Genomic DNA, 27,569 nt, shown 5'->3' on the forward strand with positions numbered 1-27,569 from the left:
ATGGATTGATCAGGACACAGATAACTTAGGCACCAGATGTCAGACATAAAACATTTCTTTTTCTTTTTCGGAAAAGGCTGTTGGGATTGGAGGGGTCTGGAGGGGAGGAATTAGGGAGGAATGGAGGATAGGACTGGGTTGCTGAAGTGCTTTAAAGATTCCTGAAGATATCAGGACAGGGACAAGTGTGCTCCCTGTTTATCTATAAAATAGGTACACTGAAGCCAGAAATTGTGCAAATATTGCTACAAACATCTGTCTTTTGGAAGAATTACCTACAATTAACCAGAGACAATATGCTCTCCAATTTATACTGGGTTTTCTTACCCAGAGGGCCAACAAAAAGAACCAACTTCATGGTTTTGTGATGTATAGTTTTGTCCTTTCAGATCTGCACAAGAGATAGCTAAACTGCTCCCAAATACAAACCACCTTTAAGTTTCTGAATAAAATAAGAAATATGAAACAAAAATTTTTGCTGTGAGTCTTGTGTTATCTCACATAAAAAATATGTGAGATAAAATGGGGATAAAGTAGGAACAAAGACAATGATCATGCAATGATATAAATGTTCATTTACATTGCTAATTTTTTTAAAAGCTGTATAACATGACAATGTACAGAGTACAGTGCATAAGAAGGTCTGACTTACAATAGGAGACACTGATGTTCAAGTGAAGTGAATATTTTTTGTTAGACTACAATAAAACATAACATCAAAGTCTCTCATGAGTATATCTAACTGCTTCAACTAATTTCATATATAATTTCACTACACACAAGTAGTGAATAGTGATCTGCTGTCAATAACCTGGAGGAAAGGAAAGTGGAGAGGCGATTTTGGCGCTGTCCACTGTTTCTACCTGCTTTTAGCAGTTTGTCGCTAGCAAGGTCTCATCCCTCTGTTGATTTCCTTATGTTGAAGGTGCACCAAGGCTGCTTGGTGTTCTTCACTTGCTTTACAGCAACAGGTCCCTGAAGTTCCAGTGAGCTGTGATGCCCCCAGCCTTGCACCTTGGCGGAGACACAACCTACTCTTTTAGCAAATGTACCTCGTTCTTCCTTTCACAAACCTCTGACGTTTACTTGGACTACCATCTTATCATCTCTAGATGAAAAACCAAGGGAACCATTCATGAACCAAAATTCAATTCCCAAATCTTAATTCACACCTTTTTTCTTTTTCTTTTTTTTTTTTTTTTCTTTTTTGGAGAATAGAAAGAAAGGATATCCCAGCTATTCCGATTTTCTCATGAGCTGTGTATTTTTAGTCTTACAGATCTTTGGTAAGATTTTTGTTTCTCTTCTTTCCACACATTTTGCTTTAAACACTAAAGACAAAGGCCCTTGGCCACTTTCTGAAACCCCAGAAAAGTGAGCAAGGTAGATTTTATTCTTTCTGTTCTTTGTTTCATTCTTTCTTTGAATTGCTTTCTCCACCTTCACATTTTTGTCTCCCTCTCCGATGATCCCAGAGGTAAGATTTATGTTTATTACTGAGGTTTTATGATTAAGACACTGAACTTTGGTCACTGAATTACTACTATCTGTAGGTTCAGAAATCTGCCGGCCACGCAGAAGTCCCCAGGGGACCTCCCACAACCGGGGTGCCGACTGGCGCTGAATCCAGACTTTAACCCTTAAGCAGTAGCATCCCCCAGTGGTCCTGTTTATCACTGCAGTTCACTTTTTTTCTGAATTTTCCAGGTACTCTAACTTTCAATGTAAATGTAAATTCAAGGAAGGTGCCTCAGAACCAGCCAGTACACAGGAGTCTGCTAAACGTAGTAAAGAACCATATATATATTTGATCATAGGTAAAGATGAAAAAATTTAAATTTTGTCCAGTCATTGCATATATCATACACGTATTATAAAACACATACCTGCAAGAGCAGGGATTTTTTGTAAAACACATTTGGGCCGGGGGAGAGGGGGGGGAGCGGGAGAATCAGACCAAAAGAAAATCAGACTCTTTACTGGAGAACCTTTTTGAAGAAGAGAAAATAGGTTCAGAGTGTCTTCCAAGAAGATTAGGTTCTACAGCTACTTTTGGCTTTTTTACAAGATCATGAATCATGGAAAAGATACTATAGCAAGCATCAATTTTTAATTTGCCTTTTGATTGAAGTTCACATACTTAGAAACTACGGTCCATTATATCTATTGAATTAGAATTCTAAATCAAAAATTCCTGGCTGACATTTTGTTCACACAATGAAAATGCAACCACGTTCTCAGAAAATATGCTGACTCTTGTTGTCACCTACCTTACGTGTAGGAGTATTTTTTAGGTGTGCAAAATACTGAACAAGAAGCACATCCCAGTCACTGTTCTTAATTCTAGTCCTTTGCAAAACAATCTGAAATTGTGTTCACTGGGATTGTTTTCCTTGTTCCATAAAAGATCTCGATCACTGAGGAAAGGTGAATTAACGGCATACTGCAAAATGTTGCTGGAAGGGATAGAGAACAGGAGGCATGAGAAGAGCAGACGAATGATGCACATCTAACACAAATGTGTGGTGCTCGCACATACCCAGCTCCCTCCCACTCCAGAGCAGAACAGCCACATCAGCACAAGCCCCATGTCGGTGCTGACTCAGCAGAGGGAGGATGGAGGCGGAAGGATGTGCAAGACTGCCAGGGGAAGAGACAAAACAGCACTTCTGCATGGGATGAAAAGAAGGAATTTCCTCATGTTAACATCAGAGCCCTCCAGTAACTCCTAATGCTGCAGCACTGGAGATGAAGGGTTGTTAATTAAAACAACCCATCTGAAAATCAGTGCGACTCATACGTTAGCTTGAACTTCAGCAGGAGATCATGAGCAGTGCAGAGAAGAAACAAGCATGTTTGTTCTCTCTGTTTCAGAATCTCACCAGACCTGATGCCACAGGAGCCCACAGAGGTGACACGGCTTTCCCTAGTCCCTTTTGCTTCCTACATCCAGTAGGCCCATGGTGTCACTTAGCTACTTCTTTTCCCCCTAGTACTCTTGTTGCAATAGCTGAGGACATCTAGCAGAGTTTTATAACAGATGTATACTTCCACTGTTTGTCTGCAATGCAAGCACTGAATACTTCAGACAAAGGGAAAAAAACCAACCCCAAACCTCAACTCAATCCCCAGAACATATGTGCCTTCTCTGCAATGCAGGGGCAAATGCTGGGGTCCTTCCTCAGAAGTAACCTAAGGGAAGTCTGCCTTACTCAGTATCTCTGAATCCAATCCTTCATGACCAGCAGTCAGCCCAGAGTGTGAACGTGCTAACTGAGACATGACAAACCCATGTAACACCTCTTGCTGATATTCTCTTATTTTGTGGTTAAGGCTCATGAGGATTTTTGAAAGGAAGTTTGTTTTTGCAAGCTGCTGAGTGCTATGATGTGGGGCAGCTTTCGCTTAGGCAAATGTCTTAACTTTTGTTAAGGCTCTTGTACAGACAGACTATTATTGTGACATTTACAAGAAAAGCTGTGTAGATACATTTGGCTTAGGCTATTCAGTGAAAGTACATGTTGTAGGTTTTAACAAGTAATGGACAGTTATGGTTCAGCACAAAAAGAGAAGGCAGCTTTTCATCTTGACAGCTGCCATCTCCTCTTCTTTGGGAAGTTCTAAAAATATTTGAGAGGTCCTAAACAATGCCCCTTATAGGTTATTGTCACTATCTAAAACATAGAGGTCGGTATTCAGTATGACAAATCAGTTTTATGTATTGTAACCATCTGTCTCCACCAGTTACACGAAGTGGATGATTCTGAAAAAGTCAGCAACCGTCTTAATGAAAACATACATTACGATACAATGCGTCACACAGCACTGAAAATTAATCCTGCTGCTAAAGAAATGGAAAATGCACAATAAACACATTACCTGAAATTAAAATTGTTTTTGACCAAATCACCAGAGCGTTTAAAGTTGTAACAATGCTTTCCTATTTATATGGACTGCTCGAATTCTCATGTGATTCCCTGTGGAGACCTGTATGAATACTTTTTCCAGAGCTGAGGAAAGGAAAATAGATAGCTATAATGGAACTGCAGGAGCAGCCAAGCAGTAGATTGATTCAACAGGAGAAATTCAATGCATCCCAAAAGATTTCCTAGGATTTGCTCTCCTGCTGCTTAGGGCACAATTTGTTGTAATGAGAAACTGAGGATTTTGTTTCAGGTGTGTCAAAGCTTGTAGTGATGACTTGAAGGTATAAAGAAAAAACAACAACTGAAAATCTCTCTTAAATAATGCTTTTAGATGAGGAAAGAACAAGGACAAGCTCTTCAAGGTGCAAAAAAGGTCAAATATCTCATGTAAATAGCATTCCTTAAGAGATCCTAATTGAATGCACAGTCAAACCCTTACCTTCATCTCCAAACTCCTGCATTAAACAGCTTGAAAACTACAGTACACTTCAGTAAGCAATACCGAGAAAGCTTTATTAAATTATCTGGTAAATTGCACTTAGCCTCACTGTAATCTCTGCTCTCGGAAATGTCTGTAGAAAAATCCTCAGCTTTCAGTGGTGAAGAACTGAGTTAAGAAGTTATAAAATTAAAAAAAAAAAAAGTGAGGGTTGGTGGGGTTTTTTATTTAATAAGGGAACATTTAAACAGGCAGACTACTCTGTTCATCTAGAGCATGCCACACGGTGGAAGGCTGGCAGGAAGCATGTACTGCTGCAGTACTACATAAACCCTGTTTGAAAGGTTAAGTGGGACATGCATGACGTGAATTGCACCTTGAAGAAATGTGAGAATTTGTAGGCACTCATGCCCTCCTCTATGGGAAGTAATAGTCATTATGAACACTGAGCTTCTCTACAGCTCTGGTGTATCACAGGCTATGCAGATTTCTCGCTAATCACTTTACAATGAACACTCTGAAATGCTGGGCATGAAAGCCTAGAGTTTTATTCAGAAACAGGCTGCCAGATGAAACTTCCTCAGGCAAAATGCTGAATGCTGATGGCATCCTGGTTTGATTAGGGAAGACACATAAAATCTGAGATGTTCATATTCACAGCAGCACATACTGTTCAGCACTAGCATGCCCCTCACACTTCTCAACATCACACTATGTACTGGAACATCATATGGCATAGAAGAACCAACAGAGAAGAAATGGAGGCTCTAAAAATACCTTAACAAGAAGGAACATTCATGTGTGAATGACATTATATCTGGACATTCAGAAGAGGTTTATGTTCAGTTACAAACAACGCAAATATTCAGAACCCAAAGACTTGAGTCTTAGAGCTTTTAGAAGACAAGCCAAAGCAGACAGCACCTGCCCTTTCTCCACTAGCTGACCAAAGTTGCATTACAGTTCCAGGCTCCAATCCATTTCAAGACCTACCACATGAAGTAGGATCTCGTAGAGCATCCTTCCTTACCAATAAAAGGCCATCAGACTCAGAAACTCCCCCAGCACACAGCATAGGAGCAAGTACTGACTGGGAGAGAAGTGGTACTTCACCACCTTGGACACTTCCCCAAATAAGGACCAGGGGCTTTTTCATTTCCAAACTGCATTTTGCAAGATTTTTTTTATTCTTTCTGTAAACTCTATGTATAGAGTATACAGAGAATATACATTATTTCAGCCAGCTACCTGTCCCTCAAGCTTGACCTAGCTCAGCATGAAACACTGATACCTTCATGGCAATGGAGTCTGAAACAGAAAGTCAGCTTCTGATAAGGGATGAGGCAGTATCTGAAAACATGAAACAGCAAAGAGCTAATAATCAGTTATGACTATAGTTCCTATTATCACTTTATTTGCTTTCAACTTGACTGTGGAAGCAGAATGGGAGTTCTGCCTCATCCATTAACCTAGAAAGCAAAGCAAGATGTACAGCAAGAAATAAAAACTGTAAGAAGCATCTAGATGCAGCACAATCTTTGCTTTTAATAAGACAGCCCCCTCCAAACCCATCTTTGGAAACAACTGAACCAATTACATCTCTTACCTGTATGGTCCCAGAGTCCTGCTGCCATAATACAAAGCTTCTTCCCAGGATTCAAGATTAATACAGGCATCCATGGCACAGTCAAGCATTTTCAGCTGATAGATATTTGTGTCTGGAAGACGACCCATATGGCTGCTCAAGAGATTCTGGCATCTTGCCAGAACCTGTTCCCACTCTGTTATCAGCCTTAGTTAAAGAAATATCTTTAATCAAACAAAAATACAAGTTCTAAATGTTGTTAGCAAGGAGTAAGAGCTACAGGGCATTAAGACAAAAAAGCTGCCATCTTCCAGACTCTGCTTCAAGTCTTGAAAACACACTTGAGCTCAAAAGCGGTAGTTTACGTAACTATGCTTTGTTTACATTTAGCAAAACAGTTTCTAAAGAAGGCTGTATTTCAGCAATAAAGGGTAAAACAAAGATGACAAAATGAAAGGATATTTTAATATATAATAAACTAAAATTCAAATACTTTTTATTTAGCTGCTGAAACATTATTATTTACTTAAGATACTCCTCCAAATCTTACACCCAAGGGCAAGAACCCATGTGAAATATGTCTTAACAAAGTGTCTCAGCAGCTAAAAAAAGAAATTAACTTTTTCATGTTTTAAAATAATGACACATACTTTTAAGCTGCCCAAGACATGGTTTAGGATTCTCATGAAATTAGAACCTTTTCTTGCAATTAATTAATTTTCTTTCTCCTTGAAAAGTTGTAAAAAGCATTGAGTTTTTTTATGTACAGCTGCATGTTTCATGCATGAGAAAGAACAGCACCACAGTTCTGATGCCTGACTGTAGTTTGGGATTAAGGATCTTAGCAGTAAAGAAGATTTTTACCTCCAATGCTACAAAAAAGATTTTTTGTGTGTTTGGAAGAGAAGAAAAGTAAGCTGGGGCTTTGCATTCACTTTAGTTGGATATTCCTTACCACAAATCACTTATTTTCATTACATTCTACACCGGTTTAACTTCTCTGTGGACCAGATTCTTCTCTCTCTGACCATGCCTAACCTAAACACCAGTACTGCCAGATTTTAAATGAATACTGTCATCTGGGACTTTATGGGAGTCCCAGAATGCAAGCAGTCTAACCACCAAAAAGATACCGTACACACCAGTAAGAACAAATCAAACAAACAATGAAAAATGGACTCACAGTAAGAGAATTAATAACATTGTTTGTATCACAGTCCTTTCCATACCATCAACTCGAGGAAGTTCAGCAGTTACTTTCATGACATTACTGAAAATACTATTCACCTCAATCCAGCAATGGATTTAAGTGTACATTGACAACCCTGTGATGAAGTAACTAGTCCTTCCTGAACATAGGAATATTTACATACTTAAATTTAAGAATGTGACCACTACGTGGTTGGGCCAGGATTTATAGCATGGTTGTCACAAGGCTAAACTAATTATTTGTGAATTGCTCTCATGCCCTTGGATTGAAAGAACCATATAAGGGAAGGAATGTGTTATTATAAAATTGCACCTTAACCTTTATATCTCTGGCAAACATCCATGTATTCTTTACAACTGATTAAGGACAGACAAACAGAAAAATGAGGGATATTATTTCCACTTGATACAATTTTTGTAGAAAGTACAAAGCAGTGACATTCTTGAAAGATTACCATTTTAGCTGATGCATAGTATTAGTCTGTCTGCTTTTACTTCTCACTACACTGCTTTGTTCACTCACTAGCATCTAATAGCAGATGTGCTCTATTGCAAAATCTGTTGGGACCAAATTTTCAGGTATATAAATTGCATGCTGGAAAACCCACTACCAGCTGCAACAGGACAACGGAGAAGCTATACTCTAGACTAGAGGAGCAGCCCTCAAGCAGCCTGCTACTGTTGTGTGGCCTCAGATGCAGAGGAATCCTTTTCTCAACAATAATCCCCCTGCACTGGGCTTTAGCATCTCAATTAGTATGCTTAAACTGGAATTTGGGTCTGAGACAGTTCATTCACACATATTTCTTCAAGTTCTTTAACTGCAGTTTTAGCATTACGACACTCTATCAGCTATAATCAGTATCATCTCAGATTTTGGAAGTCATGCAGTGCACTCGCCGCTGCATGCCAATTAGCACAGGTATTGTGGTGCAATGGAAGGAAAGACACATTTCAAACAGCCGATGTATGAGAGCAGAAGTTGAACAGACAATGAGGACATATTTTTTCAACCAGTCCTGATACCTTTTATTACAATGTGTTTGATTCATTTTAAAATATCAGTTAAAAGAGTAATCTTAATTAAAGACCCTAGCAAAATTCAGTAGGTGGAATTTCTCCTGCAATTAAATATAGGAACATTAAATAGGACCAGTATTCTAGCTCCATACTTTTGGTATAAAAATGGTTGCAACTGCATGTTGCATACCTATAATTTAACTTCCAGGTTAAAACATGATCCCTGAAGTATAACTGAATGCCTGAAGTTCTACTTCAGTATTGTCTGTCTCAATCCAGTGACTACAGAGGAACTTAACACTCACTAGAAACTATATGAAGATTAAAGTTAGATGAGTGTTTCCCTTTTGCTAACAAATGAACCTCTCTGGATTAGATAGAAACAAACTCAGATGTTGGGTTTTGGGGTTTTTTGAGTGTTTTTTGGTTTTGTGGTTTGGTGGGGTTTTTTCGTTACAATAAAAATCGTGATCTCCCGTTTCCAGTCTGGAATATCACTATGCAAACTTGTTCTTTATGCTACTGAAAAGGAGTACTTGCAGATTTAATTCTCTCTAGCTCTGGACGCCCATTTTTCTGAAAATGGTAAGGCATCTTGCTAAATAGGCCAAATTCCATCAGTGAAATTCCACTGAATAGACTAAGATGACAGAGGGATCAATATGCTCATAGTCTTCCAGTAAATATCTCTACCTCTCTTCTGCTCATCTTTTCTTTGTTGTTGCTGTTCACTAGTTTTTTTAATTAGATTGAATATCTACATTATGTCCATTAGGCTCCAGTTCTGTTTATTAGTGCAAGACCATCTCATTCAATTTGCTTAATTATCAATTATTATTATTACTACTTATTATAATGATTCAATAATACTTGCAATCTACCTGACTGTGACTGTCCTTGTTATTGTCATTGCTGCACAAAGAATGAGAACCTGGAACTGTTCACAATGAGAGTAATGGGACAAAGAATTCAACAATGTTTCGGATTAAGCTTTATTTCATTTAGAAGTGGATTTGTATGAAGTGGTGGACTGTGATGGCAGAAGTCTAAACCTGAGCCAAAATATCCTTTCACATCCTAAGTACCGACAATCCCTTCCATGAAGCAGTTCCAGTCCAAGTAATGAGAGCCTCTATGATTATTAATGTAATTAAGAATATTACATGGTTTAAACATCAAAATAAATAAAAATACATTTCAAACAACATAAAAATGTAAACCTTTAGGAAATAAATCTCAAAATATGAACTGTGGGGCTCTCTGGATTGTTTTCACAACTGAATGACAACCTGTAGCCTGTCACAGAAAGGATACCTTCTTTTGATTTTGGATATCTCACTTCGTTTACAGCATCTTTGACTTCTTTCCAGGCATGCTCTTCACCGGCCAATTTCTCAGCATCCTGGTTAATGGAAACAAAAGCATTTGATGAGAAAAACAGTAAACTGAGAATATGCAGTAATGATGAAAAACAGGGTAAAAAGATTATACTGACAAAAGCTACTTGTGGGAATTGTATCATCATTTTTTGTAAATACACTAAAACTTATTTCACCTGGCATGCATACTCACCCTGTGTTTGTAAGTAAATGAGAGGATATCAAGAAAAATGAATGCAAACTTGGAAACATTAAATACTCAAACCAGATACTAGGTTTGCAACAAGAACTATGATCAACCAGAAAAGAGAAATAATAGCATATGATTTTTACTATCAAAATGCATTGAGCAGATCAAATTCTCTCAAAGACCTGCTAAGTAATACTTCACAGATCCTCAACCACACTGTAGAAAGGATTTAGGAAATGATTTTGATTAATCATGTGGTGATTATAGAGACTTTACAAACAGTGGGAGGCTACCTTCCTCTGCTACAGTTACAACCACGAGCTTACAGGAGAAGCCTGCTACTCAAAAAAAGCTGAACTTCAGTTTTGTTTTATAACTCATTGCTGTTTCTTTCCTATTCCATCAGATTCTATAAACAGTTCTATTTTCCCACTGCTTTGTCATAAAGAAGGCAAAAATGATTAATGGCTACAGCAGTAAGAGAAAGTTTCCCTTTTCAACTCTCTAGCAGTGAATAACTGCACCTTAGGCAAACCACTTGAAACAAATTTATTAAAGCATCTACAGACACAGCTAAGCATCTTGAGGGATTTCCAAAAGCATCTAGATATTCAATTTCCATCGCTATAAGCACTCAAATACCTTTAAAAATCTGGCCTTTAATACACTGCAGTTCATTATCTCTCTCTCCTTACAAAAGGCCTTGCTACCCGCAGAAGAGTTTTGTAAGTGCAAATTCTTTCAGGAATATTTTAAAAACAGTTCTAAAAAATCAGCCTTCAGCAGGGTTGGAAGCCTGGAATGAGAAGGTGAATGAACAGAGAAAGTGTGTGAGCATCTAACCAAGCACCTTGTAACCAACAGATGCTCACTGGGCATCACAGGAGTACCTCTATTAAAAAAGCCTGTAATCTGTATCTGTCTAGAACTGCATAATTTTCTTATTCCACAGCTCTTTATTTACCATAAATTCAGAACAGAAAATATTTACAGTGAGAATCAGCACTCACTTTCACATTTAATTTGCAGTTTTGTCTTTCCGTCTGCATGGGAAGAAAAAGCAGAACTCTGTGTATTCCTGGTATGATTACGTCGAGATTGGTCTCAGCTGTCCCACCATTCTGTAGGTCCTTACAAGGAGGGCAGCCTGACCCTGCTGCATTTTGCATATGTACTTCCCCTACAATCACTTCTCTGATCAAAAAGATCACCTGGAAATCATTTTGTGCATAGCTGAATTTGCCACCATGAGACATAAGGTGAATGTTAGGACAAACAAACTCACGCTGTAGAAATTTTATCAGCACAGTTAATGTACATACCCAGCCCTCTTGGAGCTTTGTGACAGGCTTACACTGAATCTGCTACCTTCAATGTAACCTCTACTAGTTTTTACAGGACTACATAAAATTCTGATCTCAGTCTGTTAACCTGTAACAATCTGTCTCTAAAACATCTTGGTAGATCAGTGCTGCTCACTGATTGATCTAAAAGATAAATCTGGCCTGTAAGATACTAATAATGATGTCTGTGAAATTTTAGGTTTAAGGAGCTACCTGAAAAATTCTTTTAAGCTATCTTTTCCCACTGGCCCAAGTATAATTCTCAGTATTTCTGTAACGTGCTGTAAGCCTTACAACTAAAACCTCAGAAACATGGGAATTGGGACAGGTTTATAAGTGAAACAGAAAACCCAACTATACACCAAGTAACAGGCCAATGACTGATGCATCATTAGGGCTCACTTTGCACAGAGTGGGACTGATGGATGAACCAGGTTAAAGTGTTCTTCGACATAGGATTAATCTTTCTCTTTCTTGTGCAGTCTTTTCCGTTGCTTTCCATTGACTTCTACCATTTCATTAACAACACAAAGCAGTGCAAGGTTGGGGTTTCCTCTAAGCTTTACACTAATGCACAGGGTTAAGTCATCACTGGCTTGGTATCCAGGTAGAGAATAGGGAGTGTCTGTTGGACCAATAATCTCCCAGCCCCCTCTGGATTCATGGTCTTCATCCCTTTTGTAAGAGACTTTAGGATGGAGGGAGCTGGGCATAATGCCCAGCTCTGGGAAGGATTTAAGTCACAGGTTTCAATGAAATGTTTTCTGTGTTCTCAAGACGTGGCATTTTGGGGATTGGCTTACCTAAGAACAAGCAAAGACCTGGCTAGCTGGGCCTTTTGCACCTCTGCTGTTCATCAGATTTTCATACACTCTAGTTCAAGGCACAGGGGTTGCTTCCAAACAGGCAGCCAAGCAGGGGCTGCAAAACAGGCAGGGGGACTTGCCACTGAGAACACTTCTGCCTTCCAGACTAATAAGCTTTTTCCAAGTAAGTTGTTTCTCTCCCTTGGACAATGCCCTGAAAGTCATGGCCATGTGATATGACTAAGCTAGCTAAAAATACAAAGCTGCCTTGGCGTTGGAATTATGGAAATAATTGAAGTGATTAATAGTTACGCTGAACCGTTTAATTTAATCTGAGAGCATGGCAGTAACAGCTATGGGAGATTCAGCTTTCTGCAGAGTAACACCCATTCAAAACATCTCTTTTCAGAACATGTTCCCAGTCAAACCTCCAGGTGTCCAGAGCTGCCAACAAAAAAGGAAGACAGGCTTTTTTCATCTGTAGAAAAAGGCAACCCTAGCTGAAGAAAAGGAAGAGGCTTTTGAAAAAGAAGGAAGAGTTAGTGACTTGTGCCTAATTATTTTCCTTATTTCTAACACTGACACTAAACATGAGTTTGTTGTTCAGAACAACAATATTTGTGTCTTGGTGTAAAAAAAAAAAAAAATTAGACTAGATAATCTAGTCACAAAAATGCATGACAACCTAATGATGGCTGAAACCGGCATGCTTTACAACTCAGATTTCACACATGGAGGCATGCTGGAGAAAATGGAGTGTAGAAGCGTTGAAGGCTCATGGGGAGATCAGGAAAGACAACTGCAACACATGCTCTTCCATGGCAAGTACACAACCTTGCAATACTCTTAACAGCACAGGTACAATCCACTGGAGGCAGAAACGTCACTGGATGTGCCAGCTGAACTCACAATCTAGGGTGCAAGGAAAGACAAAATTGGTCCTGTGACTTATTTTGAACCAGTATTCCAGATGGAAGATGGTTCCAGCACCTGCTTTCCACTTACTCCAAGGACGTGCAGAGGAAACTTGTTCATTAAAAGGTGAGTTAAGATGCAACAGCAACATTTCAATTCCAACAGCATGTCAGGTGCTGCTACAGCTTTCTTGATCAAACACACCTGGGGATTTGTCATCTTAACACTGAAGCTTTCTGGAAATCTCCATAGACTACCTATTCCTTGGACTACCTATCCCTGACTGCTTAGACCTGTGCTTCTATTCCTTTAGATGGAATAATTTCCAGATATATTTGGTTCTTCTAGTAAAACAAGCTATAAGCTAAATTCTTCACACTTGACACCTCCCAAAAGAAGGATACCGTGTACCTTCACATCTTCTTGAATTTAGTTAGAGTACATAAAACATGAAGGCTCGCCTACACAATTCAACCAGACAAATTTCTACCCTTGAAATCTATTTGGCTTTTCAAAATGGGCAAATGCAAAATATTCTGTAAAGCAAAGTGTCCCTGCCATTTTTCCTACCTTAAATCTCAAAATAATTTCACTTTATAAAGGATTCAAGAACAAGATTTATTTTTTTTTTAGTATTTGCTTGAACATCATAATTTCTATAGCTTATAGATCAGAACAACATTAGTTGTTGTTTTTCTTTCAGAATACTTTCTGCTTTTATATCAAATTATTCTCCTGTCCTGGTTTCGACTGAGATAGATAGAGTTAAGCTTTTTTTCTAGTAGCTGGTATAGTGCTGTGGTTTGGATTTAGTATGAGAATAATGTTGATAACACACTGATGGTTTTAGTTGTTGCTAGTGCTTACACTAAGCCAAGGACTTTTCAGCTTCTCACACCCTGCCAGGTGCACAAGAAGCTGGGAGAACACAGCCAGGACAGCTGGCCCAGACTGGCCAAAGGGATATTCCCTACCACAGAACGTCATGCTCTGGATATAACTGGGGAAGCTAGCTGGGAGGCGGGATTGCTGCTCGGAAACAGACTGGGCATCGGGTCTGGGTTTTTTTTTTCTGCATGTGGTGAGCAATTGCACTTGTGCATCACTTGTTTTACATAACAACAACAACAATAATAAATATAACAAAATAATAATAATAATCATCTTCCTTTGTTATCCTATTAAACTGCCTTTATCTCAACCCATGAGGTTTTTTTTCCATTCTCCTCCCCATCCCCTTGGTGGGGGAGGGGTAAGCAAGAGGCTTTGTGGTGCCTAGTTACCAGCTGGAGTTAAACCACGACATCTCCAGACTTATAAATTTGTAGATACTCACTGCAATCTATGTTTCAGGAGCCCGATAATGGACATGATCAGCTCTGCCCAGCACATCCTGTAAGTGCTCATAAAAATACTCTGTGGTACACAGCACACCACTAAACATCAATATTTGCTTTAATTATTTCAGTTTTCCACAGTTTAGGTTCCATTAGTGACACTTGCAAAAATGAAGCTATAAGCACTTAAAGCTATAAAAAAAAGAGAGAGAAATAAGAAAACCAGAGGGTATCTGATGAGGATTATAATCTGTTTGCATAGTGATCAAATGTAACATGTTCTGTGGTTCTGGCTTTAAGTGATAGGAAGATTTGTTATAAAAGCACCATCTCCTGAAACAATTACAGACATCAGCCACCACAGAAATAAGCATTTGAAAATGTTCACCTGTTCCATTCTCTCCCATTACTTTGCTCCCATGTTGTTTGTAAGAATTAGTTTTCTATCTCTTCTGCTATTCGAGTGTCCTGAACACATCCCATCCTTAACTGAACACTCCTTAGAAAGGAGTATAATCTTCAAAGTACAGATACGTGTTTCTCTTTCCTCCCTGTTGCTTTACACCACTACTCTTCCCCTGACTACTCTTCTGTTTCTTATACTTCCTAAAAGTGCTCCCTACCTATTCATTTCAAGCATCACTGCTTTTACACGCAATGTTAGCAGTCACTGTTCTTTGCTATCCCAATATTTTAAATCCGGAATATTAAAAGATTCCCACACGGACAGCACGTCTTCTGAGAGAAGATATCTCTCTTACCAAAACAAGCGTATGCCAACCAGTGAGCGTCACTGCCCCCTCTGCCCAAATTCACTCCCGCTGCCCCAACATTGCTCATCTGTAATGCGCTGCACCTCTGAAAATCTCCTAAACGGTGAAAAGGTTAAGAGCAAGTACTCCTTTCATACTTAGGCTAAAGGATAGAAATAGGACATGGATTTTCTGTCCTCTCTACAAAGTTCATCTTTCTCCTCCTCACAGATGCAGGTAGAGAAACAAGCCAGAGATTTGCCATGGAGAGGAACCGTGAAGCACTCCCTGCCTCCCTCCACAGAAGGGAGAAGTGGGGACAAGAAACTCCAAACAATAATTAACTCCTGCACCTCTTTTTGTCTTTCCCAGCCTTCCTCCTAAAAGAAGCAGGTCCAAGACCATCTTCATTATGTGCCTATTTCCTGGGTTCAAGTATCCAGTCCCACATAGGCAGAAACAAGCACAGCTTTGTGGCGGGGTATTAGAGTGCCAGGCTGACCCGAGAGGAGTAAAAAACAAGGTCTAAAGTTTTTGATGGCCAGTATCTTCTCTTCTAAATACAAAAATGGAATACAAGAGTGTAATGTAAGCACCAGTAAATGTCAGTTTTACAATGGTAAAAGCCTATAAACCATGGTTCAAACAGAAATTAGGGGTTTAATATGAAATATTATTGGGTGTGATGTTTTTGCCAGACAGAAAAATCACACTAAGTAATCATAATAGTTCCTTCTGGACACAAAATCTATGACTATATAATGATAATGCTGGGAGACAGCAGCATATAATTCTGTTCTCGTTCTCTTTTTGTGGAAGCTTTAAAAATATCTTTAAGAAGGAAGTTTTCTGTACTTTATTTTAACACTTTAAAAGCTACGGATACCTCAAATATCTGAACATTTCATATAAATTGCTGGCCATGGCTTACAAGTCACTTAATTTCTAAAAATTTAAGTGGCAGGTGTGCATCCGACAGAACAATTCTGACCAATTTGATGGGTTCAAATCAAAAGAGGTTTCCTTAGGTTTCGTTTGAATAAGGTGTCAGAAGAGCTCAGACATTTAAATCAGGGCATGACATTTCAAAGCAGATCTCTGACACGTTATGCTCTGAAAGCATAAATAACAATTTTCTATTTCTGGTTCTATTTAAAAGCACAGCAACCACCGAACATATGTTTCTAGTAAACTCAGTAACTCCATGTTTTATACTTGGTGGCAAGAGGAAAGCTTTAAATGAGTAGAAGATATTGCAGATCTTCTGAAGCTTCACTTTCAGTAAGATGAAGAAAAATGTTGGTGAGAAAATGTGATATGGAAGCTGCTATAATGCGGCTAAACTGAATTTGTGACTCGAACGCTTCAGACCAAACAGGGTATGAGGGCCACTGGGCAATCACAGGTGTGCGCAACTACTGGCACAGCAAGAGAAATATCTGAGGTTCTCTCTTATAAAACATTTTCAGTCTTTCTCATTTCTGTAGATAATTTGTGTTCAACTTTGAAGCTACAGTTGTGTGATGGAACAGCAGTTTGTGACAGAGGATTGTATAGTCGAAGAAAAATGTATACTCACCGGGAAGCACAGGCTGTTTTGAAGCAAACTGTGGTACTAGAGTTTCACCCCACACTAGAACCTGGCCTGGATTTATATTTGAATACTGGCTGAAGTTTAAACTCAGAATCAAAGACCCCTCATCTCTTCTTATGAGGGCTGCGGTTTATAGAAGCCTACAGCTTCAGTTGAGGATTTTGCTCACATTCACTCTTGTATGTGAAATGATCAGTGCACAGAGCCCTGTCATGATTCAAGGTTTACATGTGATTTCTGAAGTTTCGAAAGCTCCCCTGCCCTGCCCCATGAAAAATAATGCCAGCTCCATAAACGCCCGTTCAACTATACTTTCCAATCTCCTCAAGGTTGTCCTCACCAGCAGCTGAGCTGTCAGAAGAGAAGACCTTGTGTTTTCTATCATAAGGCTCTGAAGAAGGTGGATGGGACATATAGCAATTCCAAAGCTACTCTGTCTGCAGACAAAACCAATGTTTTATTCCCTGTGAGGATATTGGGAGGGACTGAACCTGACTTCTGAACAAATTGAATTTGTACTTTTTATTATTGAATTCTGAAAGTAAAATAAGACACGTTGCAGTTGGATGCCATATTGCAGCGGTGCGGTGCATTGCTCAGTATTAGGCAGACTACATTACCTCACATAATCAATATCAGCTCTTCATGGATTACTGACTCTGATGTCTGGAAGTGCATAAGAACTGCACAGGCTAGTAATACTCTAAATTGTATAGCTATTGGAAAATGTAACAGTTATTCACAGCGTTTATATTTAAGTGTTCTACTTAGGCATTCAAATCAAGACAAGAGTTTCCCCAGACCCTGCATACAATTAATGCAAAATACCAAGCACCTTCACATGGTAGTATGAACAATCTCCCCTTAACATTAGCCAACTGAGTTACAACATTACATTATTTACTTGGAAATTTAAAAAGAGGCATCAAAAAAAACTGTGGAAAATTTATTAAAATGAGATACTTTTAATAAAGAGAAAATTAAGATCAGCAAATCCATTTTAAGAAGTCAATTTAATTTAATAAAATGAAATGGGACTAAGATAAGTTTATCCCAATAACGTCTTAGAGTTAATTAAGTCTTAAACTTTAAAGTAAAAGAGGAGCAAACAGACCAGCAGTCCTCAACCTCTCCAGTTGCAAGTCCAATATCTGTCAGGCTCACAATTCTGCACACCAAAAATAGTAACTGTATTTCTGTCAGACTCATACTCCACTCTTATCCACTGCAATCCCACTTCAGCTCTTAATTTCTGTGATTTTTTTAGGCATATACATTTTTAACAGCCTTTTCAAAGATCACTGCATCTGCATATTATATATTACAGAGGCAATCTCATAAACGTTTTATAGTGAAGCAAATTGACATCACCCTTCCTACTGACTCCCCTGCTTATAGATTCAAGGGTCACATTAGCCGCCTTTGCCAGAGGAGAACACAATGTTTTCCATTTCTGTTCAGATACCCACGCTGAGCTTCATCTGGCCAAACATAGACATTTGGGCTACCCTTCTATTTGACAGACAAAAAAGAGGCACTCTCAGCGTGCAATTTGTATTTTCCTAAAACAGGCTTCTAAAATACATCAGAAGAATAACAGTCAAAGTGTGTCTATTTTTCTCCATTTTATCCATAAAGGAAGTCTCGAGTAAGTAGCTCAGACGCTGACATTTACACTGTCTGAGGTTTGGTGAAATGAATCATAGCTGTAGATCCCCATTTCAGATGTTAAACATGAGTTCTACCTTTGCAGTGGTGGTGCATTTTATTTCAATAGGTCTAATTTACCAAGCAATTCCGGTTACTCTGTATTATTTACCTGGCCTCATAAATGTTTATTATTCTCTCGGTCTTTGTCATCCACAAATTTTACTGGCAATGATTTTGCAATTACTTCCAACTCATTCATGAAAATGCCAGGTTCTGTAGAAACAGGGTTATTATGGACACACTCTGAAACTATTTGGTAAGCATTATATATAACTGATGGTTATGGTGATTTAATGTTTAGGTGTGTTGTCAGAGCAATCCTTAGAGTGTACTTATATTTAGAGTGTATATGTATAAATTCCTGTAGTAAGAGAAAAGACACCAAGAAAGCTCAAAGCTTTCATTGGTCTTGAACGTCACGGCCCAACTGAACTTTTTAAAGACCAATAATACTCACAGATCAAGAGTTATTATTAAAGCTTTTCTGTTTTACATGAACTCTTTGTGATAAAAACCTAAGGAAATAACATTACAGACAGTAGTTCCTCTCTCAAAAAGCAGCACACAAGGATGCAAGGCTACTTAGCAAGAAAGTGAGATAGTATCTAAAGCAGCCCCGAGGAGAAGGACTTGGGGATATTGATTGATGAGAAGCTCAACATGAGCCGGCAGTGTGCACTTGCAACCCAGAAAGCCAACCGTGTCCTGGGCTGCATCAAAAGAGGCCTGACCAGCAGGTTGAGGGAGGTGATCCTGCCCCTCTACTGCGCTCTTGTGAGACCCCACCTGGAGTACTGCATCCAGCTCTGGGGGGCACAGTACAGGAGAGACATCGAGCTGTTGGAGCGATTCCAGAGGAGGGCCACAAGCTGACTGGAGGGATGGAGCACCTTTCCTATGAGGACAGGCTGAGAGAGTTGGGGCTGTTCAGCCTGGAGAAGAGAAGGCTCCGGGGAGATCTAATTGCAGCCCTCCAGTACCTGAAGGGGCCTACAGGAAAGATGGTGAGGGACTGTTTATCAGGGAGTCTAGTGACAGGACAAGGGGTAATGGGTTCAAGCTGAAGGAGGGTCAATTTAGATTAGATGTTAGAAAGAAATTCTTTACTGTTAGAGTGGTGAGGTACTGGAATAGGTTGCCCAGAAAGGTTGTGGACGCCCCATCCCTGGAAGTGTTTAAGACCAGGCTGGATGAGGTTTTGGGCAACGTGGTCTAGTGGAGGGTGTCCCTGCCCGCAGCAGGGGGATTGGAACTAGATGATCTTTAAGGTCCCTTCCAACCCAAACCATTCAATGATTCTATGATCTGTCAAAATATAAACAATACACAGGGCTAAGCAGCTAAACTTCACAATAGCATCTTGCCTAGACCTGGAGACTCTTCAAATGAAAGGCACATGTATTGAACACATACTGAAGTCATTTCAGGTAAGCATTGGTCATTCTGGTTGCTGACCAAAATATTTCCCATAATTATTTTTAAACTAGGTCCCTTAAATACTACTACTCCTTTTGGTGAAAAAGTTTCACCAAAAAGGGCTGTCCTAGTTCTTTTTACTGCCCTTTCTCCATACTGTTTTACAAAATCCTTGTGCCTCACACAGCTCAAGCCCCTGGGGATGACCAGCACTTTGCAGGCCCAAGACCCCAATGCCTACTGCCAGTCAAGAGGATGGAAGCTGCGGTTTATTCCATGAGCAACAGGAGCGAGTTTTGTGTCTGTGACAGGACTGCCTTTATAAACCTCCTAATTTCAGGATCTTGGAGCTGTCTGCAAAATTTCCATCCAAGCTGCATAGGTTACAAGCTGAAATAAAAATTGATTGGGCCATGGGAAGAGTAATAAATAGAAGTTCAGTACTTATCAACTCATAAAAGCCAGAGGATGGGAGGAAGGGAGGAAAAGCAAAGGAAAGCATTTATAGCTTAGCATCAGAGAAATAGGGCCTTATGCCAGACCACCCAAAAATTCTTGGCACGTTTGTAATTCCATTGTAATTTCCAGCTTCAGTGCAAAAAAAACCCTGTGGGTAATTTGGTTACCTGAGGAAGGATACTGTGCAGCCTAATCCCTAGCAACTGTGAGGCTGGCATTTCAGACTGTCTTAGACATTACACATTTGTGAAGGCAATCTCTGGGTCTATCTTACCAATCAAACTGACAGCTATAAGGCAAATCCGCTTTCTTCCTTAATTCTGCAACTGTGAAGACACAGAGTGCCAGTGAGGACATTTAATGGCTCAAAAGAGATATATAGGTCTGAAATCCTCAGAACGTTTAGGCATTCACAATGCATAATCCAATCCACCTTCATCTGTGCTCTGAAATATGTGCTTACGTTTAAATGTGTGTATAAATCCCATTAAAGTTAATATTTATGTGAATGACTAAACACTTCACCAAGTAGAGGTGTAGTTATTTGTTTATCAAAGTTCAATTTATGCTTCAGTGATTTGAAGAATTTGTCCCCATTGAATTATTGGATCTAACTGAAGATATACTGACATTAACTTAGATATTTATTTTGAACAGTAATATCAAAACAATTTAATAACTTAATGCATATCACATGGTAAAATGGTATCTACAGTAAAAGTGGCAATTCCTAGAGCACTGATAAAAATTGACTGCCTAACTCACTAGCATGTTGCTTGAATATTCAGTGTCAATGCTCAAATCCACACAGACCAGTCTCCAAGTTTTTTAAAGTCATGAATAAAAAAAGGTTGAATTCATTTTGTACAACTGCAGCTCTTAAGAGAGTACAGTATCTGGACTTCCCTCCTCTAGAATTTTGCCAAGAAATTCGATCATCCCCTAGCTGAATATTAGTTTCAAATAATCAAAGGAGAGGTATGCAAATACCTTTAAAAGATGTTGTACAGTGTTTTAGTCATTTCAAGAACTTTTACTTTGGAGAATTATTATTGACTATCCTCTAACTAACACCAGCTTAAACCAGTAGAGTTTTTTCCAGTCTTTAAGGGAAGCAGCTAGAAACACTCCATAAGGTAAATAAGTGCTTGAAACAAACTGTTTCCAGTACCTTTCTAGTACTCTATTATTCTGATTCAGTAATATGGACATTTTAGTCATTGTCACAAAAAATAGAAAAATGGCCACATCCCAGAGAGTGAAAAGGACATTCTCTAAAATGTCATAGTATCATGGAAACTATTATAACGCCTTTGAATATTTCTCAGGGCCTTTATTTACTGTTTTAATAGCTATCACACAGCTTGTTCCTGTTGACTGCCATTGTTACAAGTTTTTAAGTAAGTGCCTCAGCAATCAATGGTGATCGGCCAAGGTGACTGAAAGCAAAGAGAGGTAGCCTAAATAACAAAATGTGTACTGAACGTTAGACATCTTGACTCACATGTAAACAATTGTTTATGAGACCTGCTGGAACAACATACTTTGGTGATACATAATCTATATTGGATTTCAAATTTTTCAAAACAGTTCATGGTACTAGTAATCCATTTCTTGGTCTCCTGATAAGTACTCTCCACCAAGTACTTCACTCATTGCTTAAAAACTGACATACTCTTCTAAAATATTTTTCCCAGTCAGATGGATGAGTGTTACCCCTCTGAAAAGCATGCTGTATCACAACCCCTCCTTTTTTTAATGTTCTTTTGTAGGTGAGGGCTTGGGGTAGGGGAGAAGCAGCTCATTTTGCATGGATTCCCACCTTCATTAACCAAATACAATGTATTAGTAACTGAACTTCACAGTATCTTTCTCCTCTATACCAAATGTCTACAGAGTCAAACTACTGTATTATTGTGCAGTAGCTGGAATCACATCAAAAGCTTTCAAAGCTCAGAAGGACTTCTTTTGTGCACAGGAATGATGCAAACTTCACATGAAGTTGTACACTAGAAATATTTTGAGAGTAAAAATTTAGTTGTCTAGATATTGTCAAAGGAAGCGCAGAAACTTTACTTTATATCCAACACTTGTCAGCACTGACTTAGACAAAGATTCATGCCTTATTTTTCTAAAGCGGTATGATGCAGCAACACATTTTTCTTAATGACTGTGGTCAGGTAAATGTTGAGCAGAGTTGTGATACACTGTTTTACCACGCTTCCCCATTCAAATCACTGCTTGCAGTGTAATCAATGTCTTTCATACAATTCACTGAGTAATCTTGTGGAAAATAACAGGACATCCTGCAATGGGTCAACAAATTACACAGTCTTCTGCTGTAATTCGCATGGCTGGAGTAAATTCAGCCTTTTCAAGCCTGCTGCCTTTCACACAACAAAAAGTTCCTACTCATGTCTAAAGAGAAAACACAAATGCAAAATTTATAACTACAGCTTTAGTTACTGCATTGTTGTGATATTAATTAAATCACTGGCAAGAAATTGATATGGCATATTGCTTACCATAGCAATTTTTCAATCCAAGCATTCAGTCTGCAGTTTTACAGTCTCAAAAGTTATAGACTTCCTTGCTACTCAGATGAGCTCATTCTTGCTTTAATAGACCTCAGAGGAAATTAGTTAAGGACTGGAATTGATTTAGGCACTGAAGAGCCTGATTTTGTCTTTCTCAATCTATGGTGCTTCCTATGAATTCAGCCAAAGCCCCAAACTTTGAAGAATTACACTGTCAAAAAGAAATTAGAATGAAATCGTGATACCTGATGACCTTGCCACAGGGTCCTAAATCAGTCAATCAATCTTTGAAAAATAAAATTAAAACATTTAGCTTGCAAAGAGTGTCTAAAAGTTCAGAGGCAGATGACAGGAAAGCCATCTTTCATCATTTAAATAAGACAACTAGCGTGAAAGATGCACTTCCACAACGTGGCATGGGAAATAACAACAATATGAGTCTTTGTAGTAAATTTCATACTGACATTTTCTAAAGAATAATTCCTCTTTTTAATGGTACTTGTATAATGGGCATTTCTATATCTATTTTATGGAGGGAGATATGAAACAGGGCTGTATGTTACTTACCAAAGATCACAAAACAAACAGCAGCAAAAGGCAACAACCACCAAAATGTACTGCATGTGTAATATATTTCTCACTAAAAAGGTATAATATCTTCAAAATCGTCCCTGTTTGTTCCATACATGTACCTTTGCACATACATATATGTATACGACATTGCTTTCCCCATTAAGACCTATTTTTGTTCAGTGTAGATACGTGTCCACTTCACCACAAAAAGTAATTGCAGCGAAATGGATCACAGAATAGACTGTTCCTCCTAGCAGGTAGACAGGCTAAGGAGATTGTTTACGTCATAGATCTAACGATGGGGCAGATTACCAGACTAAAATCTTGACTACTAGATCACATATTTTTCCAGACTTTTTTAACCCATTTTTTAACCCACATAAAGCAAAACCACAATCTTACTTCAGGGCCCACTGTGCACATGTCTGCTTTACAAAACCACTCATTATTCCTCTCCTCTGATGTGAATTATCAGAAAACTAGGGCAATACACATAGCAATGAAGGTTATCTTTTGTTTTACCAAGTATTTACACCTACTGTGTATGTAGTACTTCATCCTAGTGATTTCCAGGCATTGAATGGACAGTAATTGATCTCAGAAAAAAAATACTGTAAGAAAGGTACGATTTATTAGCACAATTTTTTAGCTAAGGAAAATAAAACAAAAAGACTACAAACTGACCAATATCATAAAGAAAGCATATAGTATACAATGAGGATGGCATTAGGAACCAGAAATGTGTAGTACGAATAAAGTATATTCAGAATCTAAAGAGAAAGACACAGGATGAACTGACACGACAGGGCGTTTTAGGAACCACAGTTGAAAAAAGTTGATGTTCCAGAATGAAAAAGGATCCTCTGGACTAGTTTTGGGTGATGTCTTCAACAGGGAATGAGTTTGGAGATGACAAAAGCTTTTGCTGAAATTACTTGAAGATGGCCTATTGCAAAAAATGGCAGTGAGCCAATAAAATTATGTGCTATTCAGGTTACTCACAAATTTGCTGATAAATAGATTTTTGCATCTTGTTTTCTTCCTCTATGGTGGTGTAACTCAGAATGTTTGTCCACTTTACTGTTATTATTATTTATAAACCCAGCAGTATCAGCATCACAGCTACACTGTTTTGCAGGTTTTTAGACTGCACAGAGTAAAAAGACTACTCACCCCAAAGAGCTAAGAGTCTAGCAGGAGAGAAAACAGTGAAATGGAGGGAGCAAAATATACAGCATGCCAGCAAAGGCTGAAGTTATAATCAGCCCATAAATTGTTCATGTCTTTAAAAGTAAATGGTAAAATTCCTACCTTGTCAGAAAGGGATTTATCTTACATCCACAGAACTGATGAGAAAAGGGTGTTTCCACTCTCTTTCTTTTCCTTTTTCTTTAAAATTCATAGCCCATTAGTTAGAATATACACTTGGGAAGACAAAGATCCAAACTCCTATTTCTACTTGATTCGGAGCAGGAATCTAGAAAAAAGATACAGTGAACTCTATGCTAAACTCACCTGAACCTCACTCATTGCCTGAAGCACTGACAGAACTGTGGGGTCCCCTTACCCCTTATGGAGTGCTCTGACACCTAGGATAAAATATAATTTTTGCTCTGATGCAGATATTATTTTGTCCAAAATGGAAAACCTTCAACAGAAGAGATTTATGAACCCAGAACATTGAATCCCAGTCAGTCCAGAAAACTCTGCAGTTTAAAGTAGCGACATCTTTTTTTTTTTTTTTCCTGGAATGGGATCTGAATTAAAATCTATTGTATTTTAAGTAAATTACCTATTCATGAGATTTAAAAAGATCAAACATCCTGCAGAGTAGAAGAAAGTGACTGATAAACAGATCAAGAAAAGGCATCCAAAATCAAGATTATTCCCTTAGATACTACTGATATTAGAAACCACCTTGACAGGCTGAAACACACAAGACCTTATAGCAACCTCAGTGAAAGAGAATTCAGAGATTCATGATGAGATAAAGCAACGACTGGCTTCAATATATATTTAGAAAAAAATTGTGAACTAGTCTCCCCAAAATCACTGCAGGAAAAGGTGTTTGGAAAATTATTTGTCTGATCTAGTCTTATGTTTTAAATTACTCCTGTTTCTCTTAGCATATTCTATCTTCTATATGTTTGGTTTGGAGTGCTAACCCAGAGCTAGACTTTTCTTATTCCTGTTTATCAATCAGTAGAGACCAAAGAGTGACTGCTATAGGAATGACACCATCTGAAAACAGAAATCAGTTCTAGTAACAGTCCTAGGAATGTGGACATTCAGCAAGGGGAACACTGCTAGCTGGGCATTTATATATAGGCACTACAGCCTGAAACGGTGATGACAGCAGACTCGCTTCCCTTAGTAAAAAAGCATTTCTGCTTAAAACTTCTGCCAGAAGATTTACATTTCCTCTTAGATGGCTGAGTCTGAAAGGAATGAGATTCTGCTCCCCTCAGATGAGCAGAAAGCTGGACTCCCAGGAGAGTGCCACACTCTCCCTCCTACCTCAGCTCCAAATATGAAATTGTTGAACCAAATAGATACAGGTTTCCTTATTAAGGATCCCCAGAGCAAGAAAGGAGTCTGCATACAGCTCTGAACTCACAACTATTTATAGGAACAGCAGTATCTTTTCCGTGACCTTTGACAACCCAAGTGAGCTCCAGCTGATGGCTGCCAAGTTGTGACCAAAGCACACTAAGGCAGTCCTGAAGCAACTGGAGAGGTAAGCTCTCATGGAAAAATGATCACAGTCCATTTGTCACTGCCTGACACTGCCTGTGGGACTGCCCTTTGATGGAAAAAAATTAAAATGTTGAAAGACGGAAGAAGTCTCAGAAGTAATGTAAGAAATGCTAAGAAGCTGAAGAGATGATGTCTTTGTTAATGAACAAGAGAGCCTGGAAAATAGAAGCGGTTGCCATGGTTTTTAGTGTAATTTTTTGGCACCGGAAAAAAAAAAAAAGACCTCTGTCTTTGGCTGTTTGGAAATCCATCCCAAGAGGGTAAGATCGTCTGAAAGAGAACAGAAGAATGTTAGATTGACTGTTGGATTTCAGGAACTGATCCAGGGTTTATGTCATTACCAAATGCCTTGCCAGAAGGAAGAAACTGTTAATCAGCCAACCACCTATGGAAAGAATCAGCATTGTGTCCCAGTGGGCTGCTAATTACTGCCACGGGCTTTTGTAGGCACTGGTTATACTAACGTTGGGCTGAAAGGTTAGGTGGGTGAAATATGACTGAGGTCTGGCTTGACTTCCTTCCTTCTGCAATTTGCTTCAAAGGCAGCTCTAGTGGCAAAGCAGTAAAAAGAAGATGAGGAATGAACAGACAATTTTGAAAATAAACTATTGAAAACTCTATCTTTTGATAGGAAATGGATTAAACCAGCATTTAGTTGGAACAAAGTCCCAATCTTCTTTTTTAACGCACCCTTAGTACCTTAGTACTTAGCAAGTATCCTAGAATCATCACTAGAGATACAGATGCTCCTACTTTACTCTCTGCTTTGATCAAGGGGTTTTATGTTCAGTTAGCTGTATGAACAGACTTGTTTTCAACAATTCTATTTAATCCTTGCTTCCTAGGCTTCATCTTTTGAATTAATTTCAAGACCTCATCTTTCACATTGTACTTAGAAAACTTAGTGAGAATGTAAATGCCTGAAAATAAATAAATATTGGGGAAACTGGGACACAAACTTCTAGAACTTGTCAATTCAGCAATTTAAAAAGGCAATTCGTAACATATAATTTTGTATTTCCTGTGTCCTAAATATGTGCTCCCTGAGGGAGGGTTGATATTTTTGTAGTAACACCAGTACAGTGATCTTACATGAAGCCTTTACATACTAATTCAAAACAACAGACAATAATAATATTTTTCATGCAACAATGCTCTTCCATGGGATTGCTGATACCAAACATGAACATCCAAGGTGAAAATATTGTGTAAATTCTATCCTTAGTCATATTCAAGCATCTCTCAGAAACCTCGGTGAGGCAAACCTACCATGGATATATGCTCTAGCAATGAGTTTGACCAACTTATGTAGAGGACAATTTACATTTGATGAAATTCCTGAACTACATTTGTGTTGTTTCCTAGGATAGGAAAAGAATGTCAAAACTTCTAGTAGGTTCAGGAACTTATTCAGTATTTTTTAATAAAAGAGCTGGTGGATGTATGGAAGTGCAATACTAGCTAAAGAATTCCAAGTGACATCTTTATGTAGATGTAGGTGGCTTGGCTGCTGTTTGAGTGATCTAATTTTGAGAGTCCTTGAGTTGGAAACTGGAGTTGTGATGTTCTCTACCAAAACTCAGGACGCAATGTAAGTAAGTACTAAGAAAAGCAATAAACTG

General features: G+C 38.6%; 1 protein-coding gene across 3 annotated transcripts in view; it reads right to left on the bottom strand.

Moving 5' to 3' along the window:
- Positions 1-27,569, bottom strand: part of SMYD3 (SET and MYND domain containing 3) — a 432,592-nt gene that overhangs the window by 45,074 nt on the left and 359,949 nt on the right. For all 3 annotated transcript variants that reach the window (XM_075748835.1, XM_075748837.1, XM_075748836.1), the window contains 2 exons: positions 9,494-9,581; positions 5,972-6,146 (listed from right to left, as the gene is read on the bottom strand). In XM_075748835.1, coding sequence (XP_075604950.1) covers positions 5,972-6,146; positions 9,494-9,581 — 263 coding nt within the window. The remainder of the gene's footprint in view (positions 1-5,971; positions 6,147-9,493; positions 9,582-27,569) is intronic.

The sequence above is a fragment of the Balearica regulorum genome, chromosome 3, assembly GCF_011004875.1.
Source record: "Balearica regulorum gibbericeps isolate bBalReg1 chromosome 3, bBalReg1.pri, whole genome shotgun sequence".
Lineage (NCBI taxonomy): Eukaryota > Metazoa > Chordata > Aves > Gruiformes > Gruidae > Balearica > Balearica regulorum.